Raw genomic sequence first — 20,637 nt, 5'->3', positions numbered from 1 at the left:
TTAAATAATTGCGATTAGAAGATTATGTAATAATTGTGACAGCCCTACGCGCACACACACACACACACACACACACACACACACACACACACACACACACACACACACACACACACACACACACACACACACACACACACACACACACACACACACACACACACACACACACACACACACACACACACACACAGCACATTAAAGTCTTCAGTGTTCATTTAACTCAGAGTGTAAATTACAGGGTACCCATTAAACACGTGTACCCTCTCAGGGTTAAATAAACACTATGGATTTGACAGTGTACAGCTACAGACCACACCAACACCAACCACTGTTACACACAAGAGCTATCCCTGGACTTACATGGCTCTTCAGCTGGAACGCTCTCCTCACAGTCTTGGAGAGAGTGAGAAGAGGTACGGACAGAAACAAGAAGAAACATGGAAAACAGTGGTTTGACAGTGGAAACGGGTACATGAATGACACAGACATAAGAAGTAGAATTAAGTAGAAGTAGAATACAAACAAGAACGTATGTTACTGTGCATGGAGAAGAAGTCTGCTAAATCGCTGAATTAGAAATTCTTTTTGTCTCCACCAGCCGAAGGCTGAGGGAGAGTATGTTTTCCCCTCCGTCCGTCCGTGCGTGCGTCCGTCCGTCCGTCCGTGCGTCCTCGCAGTTTGTGTGCACCTAATCTCAGTCGCCGTTGGCCCGGTCGCTGCCAAAGTGAGCACACACATTCCCTGGATGCCAATCTAGAACCTCTGCCCTAAATTTTTCAAATGGGCCTTTTCTAGCGCCACCTAGTGGCCGATGTTCGCAAGACACATTTCTGTGCACTACTCTTACAGATTTTGTCCAAAAATCCTACAAATCGGTAGGCAGTATCTCGACAGTCATGTGATCGACACGGATCTGTCCGATTTTTCATATTCCATCCTGATTGGCTAAGATTGGCTTCCAAAGTTTGTAGGATTGAGCCGTTTTGAACAAAATGCCTCAAATCCCAAACGCAAAGTGCAATTGACCAGTCGCTATGCCCCTCCTAAACCCGTGCTTGCCCAATGCCACGTTTAGCGACAGGTTACTAAGGCGGGTGCCTTGGCAAGCTGCCATGGCGGCGTGCAGCAATAGCACCCAGCTGCAGACTAACCTGCCACAAACTAACGCACGTCCAGGAAGAAAACAATAGCCTATACTAAAGTCAGATTAACATACAGTACACAAGTGTTACCAGTTATATTTTCTCATGAAGTGCTCCTAAATTATTCCCGTGGGTTTGTGTAGGTCAGTGCAATCCGTTCTGTTTTTGTTTCAGTGTTTGTGACACGGAAGCGAGTGGGTGGGACGTTCGTGAACGAATCGAGTCTGTTGAACGACTCTTTGAAATGAACGATATGATTCGGTTCACAGCAGGGAGCCGTTCCTTTCTAATGAACAGTGGTGGGAAAAGTACTACATGTCTTTACTTAAGTAAACATATCAATACTGCAATCAAGTTTGGAATGTTATTAATGTACTAGAGTAAAAGTAAAATAGTATTGGTTTCAAAATGTACTTAAAGTAATATTAGAACGTACTCATTATGCAGAATGTCCTGTTTCACAGGTTTTCCAATGAGTAAAATGTAGAAAAATCATTTGCAAATAGCCGATCTACAAGCTCACAATGCATCGCAACGTGACACATTGTGAGCTTGTAGATCACCTATTTTCAAATGCCAGAAATGTATCCAATGGCCAAAATGTATAGGCCTATATGGGTGGAAGTGATTTACAATCATAATCAAAATCTACAAAGTAACCAGTAACTAAAATGAGCCAGTCTTTTGAACGGCTCTTTGAAAGGAACGGATCTCAGAGATGCGGTTCACTTCAAAGAACCATAAATCCCATCTCTATCTAGCAGCCAGACACCGATGCGCGCCGCCATGGCAGCTTGCCAAGTCTGCTGCGTTAGTAACCTGTTGCTAACTTGGCATTGGACAAGGACGGCTTTAGGAGGGGCATAGCGACTGGTCAATTATCATGAAATCGCGCACACACGTTCCCACTAGGTCGAAGAAGAAATGCCACTTCAAATTTTTGAAAGCAGCCTCATGGTGGCACTATAACAGGCCGATTTGTGGTTTTACCTATAACTCCATCGATCAGTTTCAAACATTGTAAGCGCATTCCCTAGTTGTCTCTGAAGCGAACTTGTCCACTCCCCTTGGATTGCATTTGACCAAACCACCCAATGCACAGTTTTGCTCACCCACAACAAAAATACCCCACCTGGTGGAGACCTGTGCTTGGAAGAGCACTGCTTCTAGTTTAGAATGAAAACATTTGGTTTTGTCAAGAAAAAAGGAAACAAAAAACTAATCTCTGGCACGTTTGATTGATCGGTGTGAGGCTTTTCACCCACACTCCCAGTAGGCCAAATGGAACAACCCCTGCCCAAAATTATTTAAAATTTGCCTCATGGTGCTGCTATAACAGGGCACTTTACATTGTTGGCCTATATAACTCTTAAACCGTAGGACCTAAAGTCAAAATGTTCAAAGTCCAAAACTCACAGAAATTGGTACATGCCATGTACTGTCTGCCTGTGTCCCCTGTATGCCCAAATATGGAGATCTCTTTATTTGTCTGTCCTTGTCCCTTTTATTCCCATGAATGCAGATCCCTTATGTCATCAGTCATCAGTTCTCAACAAGGACAGGTACACTCACACAGGCACATACGCAGAGATTTCACACATTTTAATGGGAGTATTATTATTATTATTACTGTGAATTTGTTCACTAATTTAACTCTCAACCATATCAAATTAAAAGACAGAGGAGACACAGGGAAAGAAGCAGCGCTAATCATGATTGACATGCCAAACTAAGCTAATTTAATCTGTGTTTATTTGCAGAGTTAAAATAAAATGAGATGGAAATCTGGCCGAGTTGGTATCTTGAGAATTGGACAACACAAGCGTAACTGGATACATATGAGGGAGCTTTAAACAAAAAGGGCTCGGTCTCGCTGTACTAAGTTGCAGTATTGATCGACTCATCATGAGTTATAGCCTCAAAGAAACTCATCTATTTCACACTTACACACACATGCACACAGACACCTTATCCCTGTGTAAATAAGCATGCTTGGCCAGGCCACGTAATCCACGAATCACCCTCACTTAATACTGCACGGAGTGCATCCATCTCTATCTGAGAGCTAGCAGAGAGATAGTGATCACACTGAACACTTACTCACACAGACACACCAACTCTCTCGGAGCTACACAAGGTGTTATCGGCTAAATCAGCTAATTAGATTGCCTGCCCCCACGTTCAGACCACACTCTCCCTGGCCTTAAAATATATCCCATTTGATGCGGGAGTGGGCCTACTCATTATACATCAGCCAATTCAAATGTTTGGGTGGGTGGGGTCAGAGATCAGTGGTTAATCAATCAGAAGGAGCATGGACTGTTGTACTTATCACATTGCTCCATCATTCACCCAGGAAGTGGGGGAGATGAGGAGATACTGCTGAGAGGAGAGTAGACTCCATCGACAGATAGAGTAAGTAGCTATGTAAAAAATACATAAATAAATCACCAGTCACAGCACAGCGACAGCAAGACAATAGTAGTTTTTTTTTTTTTAAGCGGTGAGAGCCGCTTCCAAGGAGTGGCTTTGTGTGTCCCATGTCCATATATGGTCATTTCAGTCCAGAATGAACAGGTTTTATCAAAAACAAAATGTGTGTCCCATGTCCATATATGGTCATTTCAGTCCAGAATGAACAGATTTTAACAAAAACTAAATGTGTGTCCCATGTCCATATATGGTAATTTCAGTCCAGAATGAACAGGTTTTATCAAAAACAAAATGTCTGTCACCTCATGTCCATATATGGTCATTTCAGCCCAGAATGAACAGGTTTTATCTGTCCCGTACGTCCAGAATATGTGTGTAGTGTCCGTCCCGGTCTGATGATTGGATACTTTGAGGATTGGTCAAGCTTCACATTTCGGCCCTCCAGATAAAAACATTCATTCATTCATTCAGAATGTATAGATCACAGAGTTCATAACTCTAGAACACATAGAATAAAAGTTCACTGCTTCACTTCGAACCGAGGTTTGATTTTTTTTCTTTTTTTTTTGTAGGTCGAGTGTAGAGCCACTATACTTGCAGTACATTAGAGTATATCTACTGCTTTGGAGAGTGGAGACCAATCATGGCATTGCCCCAATATGAAGGCCACCCTAAAGAAAACCTGTTTTAATGTGTTTTCCTCTCTAAATGTATGCACCCAGTTTTAAAAGTGAAAGTTGCTAAAGCTATCCTTGTATAGGATGTACAAAAAACTAACGCATTAGAGCCACCAATAGTTTCTGAGAGAGAGAGAGAGAGAGAGAGAGAGAGAGAGAGAGAGAGAGAGAGAGAGAGAGAGAGAGATAGACAGTCAGGTAGCAAGAGATTACTTGCAGACAGACAGAGATTAGTTTCACAAAGCAGTTCCCGTCAGCAGGTTGAAATCAGAAGCTCCAGAAAGGGAGAAAAGGTCTCCCCCGTCACAGGGCAGCAGAGGAACGGAGGTAGGCGTTGACACGAACACTAGGAAAACAGTCCCAGATGAAAGGCCCAGCTGGCTCTGCTGTGTCTCAGTTCTTTCAAGTTCAAGGCCTTTTTAATGGAGGCCTGTGAGGAATGTCGACAAGTTGCAAAGAATGGGGAGAGTGTAGGAGAATGGGGAGAGTGTAGGAGATGGGGAGAGTGTAGGAGAATGGGGAGAGTGTAGGAGATGGGGAGAGTGTAGGAGGATGGGGAGAGTGTAGGAGAGCTACATGGGGGAGAAGCTATATCTATCTATAAATGCGAGAAGTCTCTGCGTGTCTGTCTGCGTGTATGTAATCCGCGTATCTCGAGAACCGTTCGTCCCACCGGCTTCAGATTCGGCACGCGCGTTCCCCGCCGCGGCGCGGAGTGCAGTGCCGGGTCTCGACCCGACCCGACTCGCGGTTTTCCCGAACCGGCGCGAAACGTTCGGAATCTCCTTATGCGGGGTTGATTGTTGACATCAGGCTGTTCCGGAGGAAATCGGCGAAAGCTCTGACTCATTGTGACATCACGCTCTGACATCACGTACGCCACATGAGTCAACAAAAGGCGCAGACAGACAGATACAGATATCTCCATATATGGGCATAAATGGACACAGGCAAACAGATGTTCAAAACGCGTCCTATGACAACAGGTATAATGAGGTTTGCATTAAAGGGGGAACCGGCACTGTGTCTGCAACACAGTTGGAGGCACAGACAGATACTCCATATATGGGCATAAAATGGACGCAGATAGACAGATATCTCCATATATGGGCATAAAATGGACCCAGAACTATAACTGCAGTGATCTCCATATATGGACATAAAATGGACGCCGACAGACAGACAGACAGATACAGATATCTCCATATATGGGCATAAATGGACACAGGCAGACAGATGGTCAAAACGGGTCCTATGAAAACAGGTATAATGGGGTTTGCATTAAAGGGCGGGGCATTCATTCCCTATTTACATTGTTCCGAGTTGGCCAGGTCGCCGACTAGACGCTGGGCCGCCCGAGCTTCTAGTAGAGTATAAAGCGGAGGATAAGTGTAATTATGTAACAACTAATGTCTTTGTTGTGGTCAAATTAACCAACACTTACAACAAAGGTTGTACTGTACAAAGCTCATCCTAGAGCAGGGGTCTTCAACGTTTTCAGGCCAAGGACCCCTTAGCTGAGAGAGCGATGACGCAGGGACCCCCAGATTCCATATAGTTTCATCGTTTGACAGCACAATCATCAGTGTATTTTGGATTCATGACAATTTGTGTTTTCAGATATGTAACCACTTGAACGTCAATACTTAATACACTTGACCTTTCACTCTGTACGTAAGTGTGCTCTCTTTTTTCCCCTCTACACCAAACCTCTCTTATTATACTTACTAGCCCTTACCCGTTCAAAGATATGAGCTCTGAAATGATGTGCAGTGTGTGGGTTATGGGGTGTGCACTCGTGCACACAGTATATGAGGGATGGAAAGTAACTTTAACTGGTGCTTACATGATAATATGTAGGAGCATCAATGTAAGAAATACCCGTTTCGTTTAATGGCTACAGAGATACTGTGTACCGATCTGCATGATTTTTGGACAACATCTGTAACAGGGCCAGACAACCCCCCACCCCCCCGCGCGCGTGCGCGCCACACACACACACACACACACACACACACACACACACACACACACACACACACACACACACACACACACACACACACACACACACACACACACACACACACACACACACACACACACACACACACACACAGCTGGTTAAACATGTTGCCTCATGCTAGATGCAGAATAGATATGCCTCATGCTAGATGCAGAATAGATAGTAGATACACCAGAAAAATGCTAATATACAGCATACGATTTGTGAAAGTCACAAACGGGCTTCACAGTTATGTCAGGTGTGTTCATATGCTAATGGTGATGCGATTTCAGATCAATTGCTCCAGCCACTGAGGAGAAACACTGTTACAGACGGACACTCAGACAGACGGACGGACGGACGGACGGACGGACAGACAGACATTCGGAAAATTATATGTTTGATATCATACTAATTGCTATATTTGTGCTGTATTGAGATATTCTGGTTTCTATTTCATACAGTTCATCCATTTGTAGATCTAATTCCATCACCAGTCCCATCACCAGTAGTTTCACTGTTGTCCTAGGCTCTCCCGGTCGCTCGGAGGCCGATCTAAAGCCTTTTAAGCGAGGTGCAGTGGCGGGGGTCCTCCAAAAGGCGGTGCCACCACATTTGTGTCGGTCCGGTGGTCCGCCGGAGCGGTGGTCCCTAGGAATCGCCCGTGAGCCACCACGTTAGTGGGGTCTTTTTTTCGGCTACACGGGAGGTGGCGCGGCACCGCCAGGTGGTCCCTGGAGCTCTGCGATACCTACAGGGGTCCCCGGAGGTGGTCTGCGACGTGTGCCACTTAGCCATCCGAGGCCGAGACCCAAAGTCGGAGTCCACAGAGTTTTACTACCAGGGGAAAGCCCCAAACCACTAGGGGGCAGTAAAGTCGTTGGCCTGGGTGAAGTAGGCCCTGCAGGCCTGCATGCAGGCTTCAGCCGTTACCTCCTCATACAAGGACGGAATGTGATGTCACAATGATATGATGTCAAAACAGGTCAGCAGCTATGGACATTGAGGCGTTACTCACTCACGGACGGACAAGATGTGACGGTTTTCGTAGTTAACTGCGATAATCCAAACATTGCTGGCCCACAATCTGATATGGAGCTTTTCTTACCCAATATATTTTTGTCTTATATCATTTAAATGTTTCCTTGTGACAGTTAATGAGAAATTAGTGGTCAGAGGAGGATATACCGATAAGTGTTTCTTAAAGAGTCTGCTCTTTGCCGGTGTGACTCCAATAACAATGCTGGCTGTTTGTTGTTTTTATACAATCCCTGCTACAGTTAAAAGCACTTGACAGGATAAGCCATATAGCTTCACACATACGGCTCCCAGACAGTTAGCAGTGCATCCCAAACGGCAGCAGTATCACTGGATTGCACAGTCGCACACTAAAAGGGAATGGCAGATGAAATAAAAGCGCTGTGAGAGAGCGTGACTGATGCTGTACAGGACAGGCGGCCTTTGAGACAAGCTGGTAGCACCTCAAACGCTCCCCTCAGCTCACCCCAGAGACTGAGGACAAACACCCCGCCCCCTTCACAACACCACTACATCTTATCAGGACACATTTCTAATCAGAGAAAACGTCTTACCGGAACCACTTGCTCTGCATTGCACGCACACACACACGCACACACACTCAGGAACGTGCAGCGGCGCTCAAACCAACAGGATGCCAAAAGTCAAAACGATAGAAAACAAACCAAAATGATGCCATGAATTAGGGCTGTCATGATTATGACATTTTACTAGAGACTAGAAGCTCGGCCGGCCCAGCGTCTAGTCGGCAACCTGGCCAACTCGGGAACAATGTAAATAGGGAATGAATGCCCCGCCCTTTAATGCAAACCCCATTATACCTGTTGTCATAGGACCGGTTTTGACCATCTGTTTGCCGGTGTCCATTTATGCCCATATATGGAGATATCTGTCTGTCTGCGTCCATTTTATGCACATATATGGAGATCTCTGTATCTGTCTGTCGGGCGGCCGAGCGTCTAGTCAGGGACCGGCCTACTCAGGAACGATGTAAATAGGGAATGAATGCCCCACCCTTTAATGCAAATCCCATTATACCTTTTGTCATAGGACCCGTTTTGACCATCTGTTTGCCTGTGTCCATTTATGCCCATATATGGAGATATCTGTATCTGTCTGTCTGTCTGCGTCCATTTTATTCCATATATGGAGATCTCTGCAGATACAGTTCTGGGTCCATTTTATGCCCATATATGCCCATATATGGAGATATCTGTCTATCTGCGTCCATTTTATGCCCATACATGGAGATCTCTGTATCTGTCTGTCTGTGTCCCTTTTATGCCCGTATATGGAGATCTTTGTGACTCTGCATCCTTGTTATGCCCATATATGCCCATATATGGAGATATCTGTTTATCTGCGTCCATTTTATGCCCATATATAAGATCTCTGTTGCTTTTTGTTTGTTTCTTCTTTAAGCAGAATATGCAGCTTGCTTAAATCTGCATCATTCAAGTCATCCTCCCAGTCTCACGCTTTGTTGCTTGTCTTATGTTTGTCTTTGTCTCTTTTATTTTATTTCTTATTTTTTGTCGGTCTTGTGCTGTTGATTTAGCTTGTCTTATGTTTGTCTCCTCCGTCTGCACCTCAGCCAACCCAGATCTGAACTGTGTTCTTATGGAAGCGGAAAAGGTTTATTTACGGCTAAATCGCCGAAAATCGGTCTTCTAAATGAGTGTTAGCCTATGGCTATCTTGTAGCCATCTTCATCCGGGTCATTTTCATGACACGCACGAACGTGAAAACGCACGTCACTGCTACGTGGGTCCCCGTATTTTACAGCGCTTGTCTATGGGAGTGACTCTGGCACTCTGGCGCCCTCAAGTGGCCTTGGTACGCATCGAGTTAAAAAAGAACATCGATAGTGAACATAGCCGATCTACAAGCTCACAAACGCGTCGCATTCGACGCGTTGTGAGCTTGTAGATCTGCTATTTCCACTATTTTTTACGAACATTTTTCAATATGGAAACGATTATGATGATTATGAAAAATAATTGTGATTTTCAAATAATTGCGATTAGACAATTATGTAATAATTGTGACAGCCCTACCATGAATGAGCCACTGAAAGGGGGGAGGGAGGGGGGCTCGATCATTGGAGGGAAGTGATTAAGTAACGGTTTGGAGGTTTGCAGAGGGGAGAGGATGAGAGAAAGTAAACCCCAGTGCCCAACTCCCTTCTCCAATATTTACCCATGTTTTCCCATCTTGGACAGATATCAAGCTCTCTGGTTGACTTTCCTCCTGATGAACCCATATTATTTATGGTTGTTGTGATAACATGTGCTTCTCTCTCTTTCTTACACACACACACACACACACACACACACACACACACACACACACACACACACACACACACACACACACACACACACACACACACACACACACACACACACACACACACACACACACACACACACACACACACACACACACACACACACACACACAGGTTTGCAATTGCTACTTTGTGGGGGCATTACACATAGTCTACTATCTTTGTGGGGACATTCCATTCATTTAAACCCTAACCCTTAACCTAACCCCTAAAGACCTTGTGGGGACGTATTAATTTGTCCCCACATGTTTTTTTCCCCTGGATTGTACTATCTTTGTGGGGACATGATGTCCCCACAAAGATAGCTTTGCAAGCCCACACACACACACACACAGCGCGTAAAGGAAAGGGACAGACAATGTGCTAGTTTAACAGGGGAATTAAATCAGTGTGCTGTTTCCAATAGCTAATCAGGGCAATCATGCAGGTAAAGTTTAAATCACTGTTATTAGGGAGTTTCAGTAGCAGGGATATTTCAGAGCTTGGCTAAGTTGTGCGCGCGTGCAACACACACACACACACACACACACACACACACACACACACACACACACACACACACACACACACACACACACACACACACACACACACACACACACACACACACACACACACACACACACACACACACACAGCCTGAAGCAGAATACACTCTGAAACAACTGACACACACCAGGCACGTGCACACATAGACATCAAAGGGGGCTTGAGCCCCAACCCTTTTACCCGTCTGTAGAAAAGGGCCCTCTCCAGACCATGAATGCAGTTTTTACTGTGGTTAAAGAAATGCAAATGCTCTCTTTCCATGCCATACCAGAAGGCAGCATTCAAGACAATTGCCTTGGCCAAACTCTCTTGAACTTGAATGCAGCAACTTATGTTGAAAGAATTGCCCTCACCGTCCAGAAATCCACCCCACATCTCCAGTATTGCCTTTTTTATGCTTAGTTTAGTGTGTTATGAAGTACCGAAAATAGCCGACCGCCAGGCTCACAATGTTGTGAGCTTGGCTATTTTCAATATTTTCACCAAAAGGCCCTTATTAGAAATGTCAGCCCCTGCCTCTCTAACATTCTCTGCACGTCCCTGACACACACAGTAGGAGGGTGCTGTTAGCAACATGTGAGAGGATACACAATACTGACTCGACACTCAACTCCACAGTCAACAACAGAGAGGCGAGGCGGACGGTCAACCCAGTAGCGTACGATGTTTCTGCCAGAGCTCTCTCTCTCTCTCCCAGTCAGTCTGAGCTCAGAGGAAGTCAACGTGACCAGTAACCTATTAAGTACATACACGCACGCACACACACAATATCATACCCACGACTCTCCTCCATCCTCCTGTATATGAGCCATAATGTCATGGTGGCTCCCAGTGTGTGTGTGTGTGTGTGTGTGTGTGTGTGTGTGTGTGTGTGTGTGTGTGTGCGTGTGTGTGTGTGTGTGTTTGTGATCATGAAGGAGCTGGCGTGTCAGTAAGTGAGCGAATGAGAGAGAGAGAGAGAGAGAGAGAGAGAGAGAGAGAGAGAGAGAGAGAGAGAGAGAGAGACACGAGGGTGAAGAGAGAAATGAAGGGGGTGCAGTGTCTGTTTGTGTGTGTGTGTGTGTGTGTGTGTGTGTGTGTGTGTGTGTGTGTGTGTGTGTGTGTGTGTGTGTGTGTGTGTGTGTGTGTGTGCGCGCGTGCATGCGTGCATGCGTGCGTGCGTGCGTGCGTGCTTGCGTGTGCGTTAATCAAAGTAAACCATGCAGTGCCACCTTTTTCTGTGATCCAGACAAGATGACCCAGGGCCATAATTAGACAGAGACTTTTATTCTGATAGTGTGCAAATTAAAAGTCTTCATTGGGCCTTTCTCTGCTCTCTTCTAACACACCTAGATCTTTCTGAGGGGGTAAAAAAGTTACATACAAAATCGGTCTCTGAAAATCATGCAACTCGTTCATTCATTTTATTCATAGTTGTCTAACCCCGTTAACCATACAGGTCATTTTTTTACAACTTCAGGTAGATATTTTTTTACTGTGTAGTGAGCGACTTATATGACTTATATTCACTCCACTAAACACAAACATTGTACGTTTGAGTCCATTTCACTTCTAGGAAAGGAGAAAGCACATGAAATACCCACTTAAGGAGTAATTCACCCCAAAAATATTTTCTATCAATTACACACCCTGAGATTTTTTCTCCCCCCCCCCCCCCTTTTTTTTATACAAGCAACATATTGTGAGCTTGTAGATCTGTTAATGTCATTATTTTTGAACATTTTGAAATGTTCAAAAAATGTCAATACAGTAATACGCTGACATTGTAATTTGTACTTTTGAATACTTGAGTATTTACTTGAGTGCCCAGCACCTCTGCAGTTAATGGTTGCTCATGCCTGAGTGCAGTGACTTGTGGCCATGGGTGTATTCTCAGTGGACTAGTGCCCTCTATGGGCCTCTCAGGGACCAGTTTGCTCTGTGAAGCTGGGGGAGTGCATGTTGTTAGTCGGGCAGAAACCGCATATCTCCATATTTCCATTGTTTAATGCCATTTAATTATTTTTGTAAATTAACACAGTATTTGTTTGAACAACAGTGTCAAACACAAGTGGCATTGTTGCAAAAAGTGACACAACTAGCCAGTCTACAAGCTCACAGCACATTGCATCATGATGGTCGAGTAGTTAAGTGTGTCTGTGACTTAAATATACTGTATATATAAATACTGAACAAATTAAAAGTATTTAAAAAGGATTGTGAGTAAATAATAACTAGGGCTGTCATGATTATGACATTTTACATGATGATTAAAGTAGATCGGGAGTGGCTTATTGTCGGTATCAGCCGGTAACACGCGGGAGTCTGTCCCCGTTACAATGCGCTAGACCCCTGGGAGATTGACTGCTGAGGTGGAGCGCCACACCTACCATCAGCTCCCAGTACTTGCCACACGACTTGCCAAGCCGTGCTACTCATACGCTGAGTTGGCGGTGCCTGGAATCGAACCCATGACCTTGTGGTCCAAAGGCGAGAGCTCTACTGACTGATCTACCCGGGCATGATTAATTGTCACTCAAATAATTGCGATTAACAATTTAATTGTGTTTTTGTCGTTGACAATTACATTTCTGTTTGGCTTGTAGGCTTTGAAGTTGCACATGGTATGACACATAACCTAAATATACAAAGAAATTAAGTACATATTTGACAACTTTACACTTTAAAAAGAACATTGATAGTGGAAATAGCCGATCTACAAGCTCACAACGCGTTGCATCGCGACACGTTGTGAGCTTGTAGATCTGCCATTTCCACAATCTTTTTAATGTTTGAACATATATAAACATTTTTCAACATGTAAACGATTATGACGATTATCACAAAATAATTGCGATTATGTCAAATAATTGCGATTAGAGACGATTATGTAATAATTGTGACAGCCCTAATAATAACTACATTGGTTCCATTGGAACACAGGTAAAAACATATATACAGTATTTATACACTGTATAGAATTGAAAAGTAGCACTTTTGGACATGAAAGGTTTCCACTCCTCGTGTGTGTGTACTCGGTCACATCAGGCATCACAGGTTACAACCTTTATTTCACTTCACTATAGCAACCCAGTCTGAATGGCTGTTAATCCCACCCAAACTTTTGTCATTGAATGGAGCTGATGATAACAACCCCATTGAACTGCATTGATGATAGAAAACAAGGTCTAATAACCCCCTCCCCCCACCTCCGCTCCCCAACCCCATTATAACACAGCTCTAAACATGTCTATTTACACCCCCTATTCCCATCCATAAGATGCACGCACACGCACGCACGCAGACCAAACAACAAGAGTGGATGAAAAATTGTCGCAAATGTCTTTTAAACGAGCAAGCCCATTACTTCGCAGATATAAAAGCAGAAAAACACAAAATTGTAAATAAATTGAGGTGCTGATGCTTGAGAAATTGAGACACAACAAACAAAGGCACAGAAGACGGAGGTGGGGAAAGCAGGAGAAGAGAGAAGGGAATAAACCAAATGATAAGCAAAAGAGCTGGGGAGGAATAGCGTGTGTGTGTGTGTGTGTGTGTGTGTGTGTGTGTGTGTGTGTGTGTAATTTCTGTAATATTCTCTAATGTTCTAATTCAACATTTGGCCATTTTCTAAATCAAGACACATCATTTTTCCCTGATACAGTATGCATCATGGTTAGTATATGGCTGTGATAGGCTGTTAGCAGGCAGCATTCATTTGAAAGTATTTTTTTTAACCACTAACACTAAGCCTGTCCTTTGAAAATCTTGCATTATTGTTTAGAATATATTGCATTTCACAAACTGTCTGTATGTATATTATTTACTACAGCATATTTATGTATTATGTTTCTTATAAAAACATTCAAAAAAACACACAAAAACAATATGATGTAAAAGCACATGATCTAAATGTAAATATGCAAGCAGGTGCAAAATGTGTTCGTTAAAATTCAACTGAGGGAATATAACTTAAAAATGCTTTTGTAGTAGATTCCAAGAGTATAGCAGCATACTCTAGCTCAAAGCATGTTTCTCGGATTCAGTTCTCACAATGGAAACATGAAATGAAATATCAGAGTGTAATGTCCACCCTGTTGAATGTGCCTAGGTAAGCTGTTAGCTGTCTCAGGATTGATTTGCATGCAATCGACTACAAATGTGACTGTCTTTATGATTCGAGATGACTGATTAGACATCTGACAATTCATACAATATAAAATGATGCGTGAAGGATGAACTGTTACAAATTGTAAAGCAGCCTGATATAGTGTGTATAAAGTGCGAAGATATGATTCTGGGGCATTCATGTATAAAGGCAAAATGACAACATAACTATGTTTTGCATTGTAGTGATTTGATGCCTTATAAAAAAAATAACAACATAGTTAAACATAGAACAAGTTTATGCTTAATTGCATTAGTTTTAATAGTATAGAATGGTGTGTGTTTATTTAGAGCCTTAGCCATGGTGGGAGCAGAGCAATAGATTATGTTGTCATCTGCATATAAAAGGGTTTTTGCATCATTGACCCAAGAGTAAATATTTGTTTATTTTCAGAGTGCAAACTATAGAACATTTCCTATACCTGTACTATAATTGTATCATTGCGACTGTCAGGTCGCAGTTACTATCAAAACCTCTACCGGCTGTCTGTCCGTCCGTCCGTCAGTCTGTCACGTCACACTTTTGCCCTACTCATATCTCCGCCATCGTTGCCCCTATCCATGTGAAATTTTCCACACACACTCCTTGCCTGCCAAACCACAACCTTCAGGACCCCCGGACCTCCACGGACCCCCAGGAAACCCCTGCCACTGCCGCCAAATAGTGCAAAAATGACCAAATCAACACCCCAACTGGGCTGCTCACGGGGAATTCCCGGAGACCACCGACTCCTGCTGCTCCAACAGTCCTTCATTGGTTTAAGTTTGCCCCTCCCTCCTCCCCTCATTGGCCAAAACTTTATTTGGCTTTACTCATCAACTGTTGGTCCTACACACTTGTGGGTGGTGTCAATTGACTTGATTAAGAGTCCTTCACATTAATTGGTTTAACTTAGCCCCGCCCCCTCCTCTGATTGGCCCAAACTTTATTTGGCTTTATTCATCAACCGTTTGTCGTACAAACTTGTGGGTGGAACCAATGCCACTTACAGGCCTCTTTGTGTATACTGTGACCTGACGGTCGCTTATCTCCCGATTAGGGAGTCTTACTGGTGTTACTGTATGTCCAAAATTAACATCAACATTGAACAGAATGGTACACCTTTACAAGTGTGTCTATGAGTAGGACAGACCAGACCATGCCTTTCAACAACAACAAAAGAGTCTGATTATACATGAATGAAGTCTCTCATAATCTATGCCGCCCCATGAACAATCATTATGGAGTTAATGGTCTTCTCTGAAATGTCACAAACAATTCTATACAGATGGGAAGGGGAGGGAGAGAGAGAGAGATACATACATTTTTTATGACAATAGCTCCTTGAATTTAATTGAATTGTATACCGTTGTTCTCTATTGAGTTTTGCACATTTCCTGGGGCAAGCTGCCCAGATCTTCTTATTTTTTCACTCTCAAAAAACGCCTGCAATGTAGTGCATTTGAAACTGCATTGAACATCATGGGGTGATCACTCCTGTGAATGGTTTTATTTTTGTTTATTTTATTTTTATTTTGTTGCTGAGTGAGGTCAGCAGACAAAGTGACATGAGCGAGATGAAAACACCTGGGTGAAATGTGCCAATCTCAAAAGGAAACAATGGTATATGTTGGTGGAGAGCAGTATAGTACTTAATACTAGACAGCAGGAGGTGGGTATCCTGCTGCTGTGTTCAGATGCCTGGGGTTCAAAACAAACCATCCAAAGTAGATTAAAAGCTTTGGAAGTCAATTCACTGACTAATCTTCACACCCCACCTCAGAGACAATAAGTGGGCTAAGCAGTGGAAATAGTTAGAGTAGATATTGTTAGTTTTATAGCTAGCTTAAGAGAAATCATGACACATTGTCTGCCTGTTCAATGCATTGTTCAAAAGAAGAGGACAGTTAAGTTAACTGCAGTAGATACAAACCAACAACATCTTTCAGGAAAATTGACATAATGCAGAAAGTGCCAGCATGGCTTTACTAACTGGCCATATGAAGTATGCCCACATTGATTCGATTTTAAAACAACCAACCAAGAGCACAACCTGCATTGGCGCTTCATCCTTCCATCCCCACCTTCTCTAGCCCTTGGTCTCATCACAATGCAACCACCTCCTCAGCACCACGTGCACCCACTTGAATGGAACGTAACATGATCAAAAAGAGAGTTGGCGAGACCATTAACAATGTTTGCACACTATGGTCCAATGCCTAGCACCTTATCCACCAACAGTCCATCAACCAGTGATGTGTGCTTCTGTCGTAACTTCAATTTAGAGATAGTCTGATGCACCCGACCCCAGTGGAAAATGGGGCACGTGGAGGAATGGGTCTGTGATTTTTTATTTTATTTTTTCAGCACACTGTGTCCTTATGAGTTTGACAGGCTATCAGCTCTGACCGTAATCTTTTTGTCCACATGGGAGCTGTCCCATGATCAGCTGCACCCACTTCCACCACCACACACAACCACCATTTGCATAACGCCCGTCCCCTCTCTCTCTCTCACACATACACACACAAGCACGCACGCACAAGCACGCACGCACAAAAACACGCTTCCATTCCAAGGCTAGTATAATCTTATGGAAATGCCCTGTCTAATTATCTCTTACAGTATGCCAGCAGAGGGAAGAGAGCTCAGCTCTCCATGATTCTCTCTTTAACAGGCTGCATTGATCTGGAGAGCCCAGACATCCACTGAGAACACAGGCTTAATGCTACAGCTAGAAACATCACGCACACAAACTCTCATAAGGGGGACACTGACGCATCTCATGCAAGTAACGCATGATTCCCCTCTCTCTGTCTGTCTTCTTCCTGCATTTTGTATTAGAAAAATATGCTCCAGATTTAAATTTAGAATGTATTCCCCATCTAAAAAATAAATAAATAAATGAAAATACATGGTACCAGTAAACAGGATATACCACAGCATTCCTACCGAAATGTATTCTTAGTCTTTAACAGATTCATTTTGCTTTGTGAAAAACCAGAAACATCAAAGCCGTTCTCATCAAGAGACAAATCTTGGCACAGCCTAACTGACAGTGAGTGGGAGAGGATTTTGTCTACACATTCAGAATCAGTTTGCAGAGAGACGGGCTCATTTTTAGGTTTGTAAAGGTTAGCTGTGCATGACATAAAGCTCAACAATTTTAATATTCCACCAACTTTCTACAATTCATTTTCAGAGCAGGATTGGTTGTCAAGTTTCTCGCTTTTAGAGTTTTAGGCAGTCTAAATCACTTTTTTTTATCCCACAATTTTGTAACTCATTTTCACCCAGTGCCAATTGTCTATGTAATCCTGGGCTCTGCTCTCCCTTTGCTGTGCTTGGGGAGACAACGGACTGACCTTATGCTTCCTTCTATGCATGAGGAGTCCAAGTTGCTTCTTTTCACCTGACATTGGGGATTTCCCCGGTTTGGGCGTAGCACATGGAAGGAACACGTTATTCAAACCAGTTCCTTTCCCCTCCATCAGGCGCCCCGGCTGGCCAGGGGGAGGCATTATAGAGACCAGGATTACTGCATGTTTTTGTGAGGGTATCTACCGTAGGAGACGCGGGGAGAACATGCAAACTCCACACAGAAAGGCCCTATCGCCAACCCCACCTAGGGTGTGGGGCGCTGATGACACGGAGGACAGAACACGCCCCCAGCGCCCACAGCGTCCCCCGGCGGGAATCGAACCCAGGACCTTCTAGCTGTGAGGCGACAGCGCTAACCACTGCCGCGCCCCCCTTTATCACCATTTATGACCTTTGTATTTTGTTATATACAGTATACACGTTATTTTTTGGCAAGATGCACTGGAACATTTCTATTGACATTTGTAGGATACTTTTTATATCAAGTGCTTCAAGTGCATTCGTTTCACTGTACACATAACTAAGTGGTTAAAGGAGTGGTTGACGTTAGACGTTAACTGTGTTCCCCTATATATTGCGCTGCAGTAATCTGATCCTGGGTCAGTTAGTGTATCAATGCAGCCCAAGCTTATTTCACACCCACAGCCAGCATACACAGATCCAACGATTTGTTGTGTATTAGCTTATCTTGTCTGGCACCTAGTTGATCAGGTTGAGAGAGAGTAACGGCACACAGCCAGTACAGAACGGTCATTGCGGCGAGAGGCAAGCATGCAACCAATGAACAACAACCATCTCGCAACACAATGGGAGACGACAGGGTGCTAGACCAATAATATATACATGAATAGATCCCCCCAAAGCCACTCACAGTGTGCAGTTGAACTGTTCAGCTCAATTCAATATTTAAATACATTTAGATTGTGGGGCTATCAAGATACAAGTATCAGATACATGCATTGATTGAGTGCATGTAGCACTCGATGCTACATGCAGGATCGAACAGAAAATAGCATCTGCCTATGGCAATGCACTAGTAATATAAAAGTGTGCCAATAACTACTATGTGAAAGGAATTTGCCTGGAAAGTAATTGCTACTGTAAGATCAACTCTACAACTAAGTGTCTGCTACATTACTGAATCAAATGAAACAAATGATATGGAGTTGTGTTTTTTCTCTCTCTCTCTCTCTCTGTAATTGAATGAAACATGAAAATCCCCAGCATGAAACCATTCTAATTACAAGTGTGCTGCTTTGTGCTTTATTAGCTGTTACTTTTTTTAGTCTCTTCTGCATATGTTTCATGTCTTTTTTCTTATTTTCCTTTTTTTAACACTAGCAGACAATCTCACTCTTAGTCGTGTTCTTTGCTTCTGCCTGGCTGTATTGCCAAGGCAGGTTATTAGCAGATGTCTGTATCCTGGGGAGAAATGGCAAACTGATTTTGTGATCTTTGAGGGTTTCTCATAATTGGATGTTGTTTATTAGCAGGAAGAGATGCCCCGGGAAAGGGCAGCTCTCTCATGTTGCCCATGTTTTCCCCGACACCATAGTGACAAATATCAGTCCCCTCCTTCATCTGGTACTAGATGTACAGAAGTGGGAGAGATACAGAGCAGCGGTCTTCAACGGGGGGTTGAGTTACTACAGGGGGGCCGCCAAATCTTTGTGATAGGATCATTCTTTTAAATTAACAACTTGAACACTCGCATCCCTATTCTGAGGAGAACTTTAGCCAAAAATAGCAGATCTACGAGCAGAGCTTGTAGATCGGCTATTTTCTGCAAATAGGTTTGGTGTAGAGGTAAAAAAGAGCAGACCATGTCTTTTCTCTTCGCAGATGAGTAATCCTGGCTATACGCAAGGCTAAGACCAAGTAGCCTACAGAGTGAAAGGTCAAATTTACTAAAAACACAAATCCAACATAGCCTGATGACAGTGGTGTCAAACAAGTCTATGAATCCATCTATGAAATCAATGAAAATCTGCATCAAACATTTAAACAATATGTAGAGGGGGTCCCTGCTTCAACTCTCTCTCAGCTAAGGGGTCCTTGGCCTGCTATAGGCGTAAATAGAGAGTAAAAAAGACTAGTTATACAGTAGATGCTGGGTCATGTAGGGCAAAGGCTAATTTACAATTCATCCTAGTATGGTTCCCGTCGCCGAACATAATTGAGAAATCTAATCAATCTAATAACACTGCAAAACCAGTTAATTTAAAACAGGGTTAAAGTAGGCTTAACAGATGACAGTCAAGTTTCGTGTTTTGTGCAAAATGCTCACCTGGCTTGAGTGGTTTCATTATGACAATAAATTAATACATGAATAATATTATTGACCTTATGATGTTAAATCATGCCTTTGCCGTCTTTTCCTGATGGTGACGGTACACATTCCTAAAACCACATTCTGACTGTAAAAGGAAAATGTAATTCAAATTCAAATCTCTGTATTGATTCCAATAAAATGAAGCTGGCTTACGGAGCTCCATGAGTGTTCTTGTGTATATTACATGATTTAGACTTAACTGATTGTTGGTGTATTGGTAATGCACAAACTATACATGTTTTCAGTGCTAAATGTACACTGGTAGGCCTAAGTGGTAACTGATATATCATTTGTCTTTGCTGTATAATGACGCAGACCTGTGGCATCAGTTCGCTTCATTTTACTAGTGCTGGCACATTACATTAGTGTCTCATGTCCATGAACCTTGATTCAGAGATGAATTAACCAACTAAACCAAGGGAAACGAACAGAGGAACAAATATAAAAAGGGTAGATCCTCCCTGCTAGTTGCTCTAAAACCTTTTATTTTATTTCCACCTTCTAAACTTTTCTTCTGTAAGCCTGTAGGCAAGACCCGCTCTTAGTGTTTTGTCTCAGTCTATTGACACTGATTATCTCTAAGTGCTTCTCTAGAGGCAAC

The 20,637-nt window shown here is 43.2% G+C and overlaps 1 protein-coding gene across 1 annotated transcript in view; it reads right to left on the bottom strand.

Annotated features, from left to right (window-relative positions):
* Positions 1–20,637, bottom strand: part of LOC308287880 (protein diaphanous homolog 3-like) — a gene marked incomplete at its 5' end in the record, with an annotated part of 315,168 nt that overhangs the window by 150,496 nt on the left and 144,035 nt on the right. The window contains one exon of the mRNA XM_080729203.1: positions 364–396. Within this exon, the coding sequence (XP_080585329.1) occupies positions 364–396 (33 nt within the window). The remainder of the gene's footprint in view (positions 1–363; positions 397–20,637) is intronic.

Source organism: Nannobrachium achirus, assembly GCF_963921795.1.
Source record: "Nannobrachium achirus genome assembly, chromosome: 7".
NCBI classification, from domain to species: domain Eukaryota; kingdom Metazoa; phylum Chordata; class Actinopteri; order Myctophiformes; family Myctophidae; genus Nannobrachium; species Nannobrachium achirus.
This window is presented reverse-complemented; position numbering and strand designations above follow the sequence as displayed.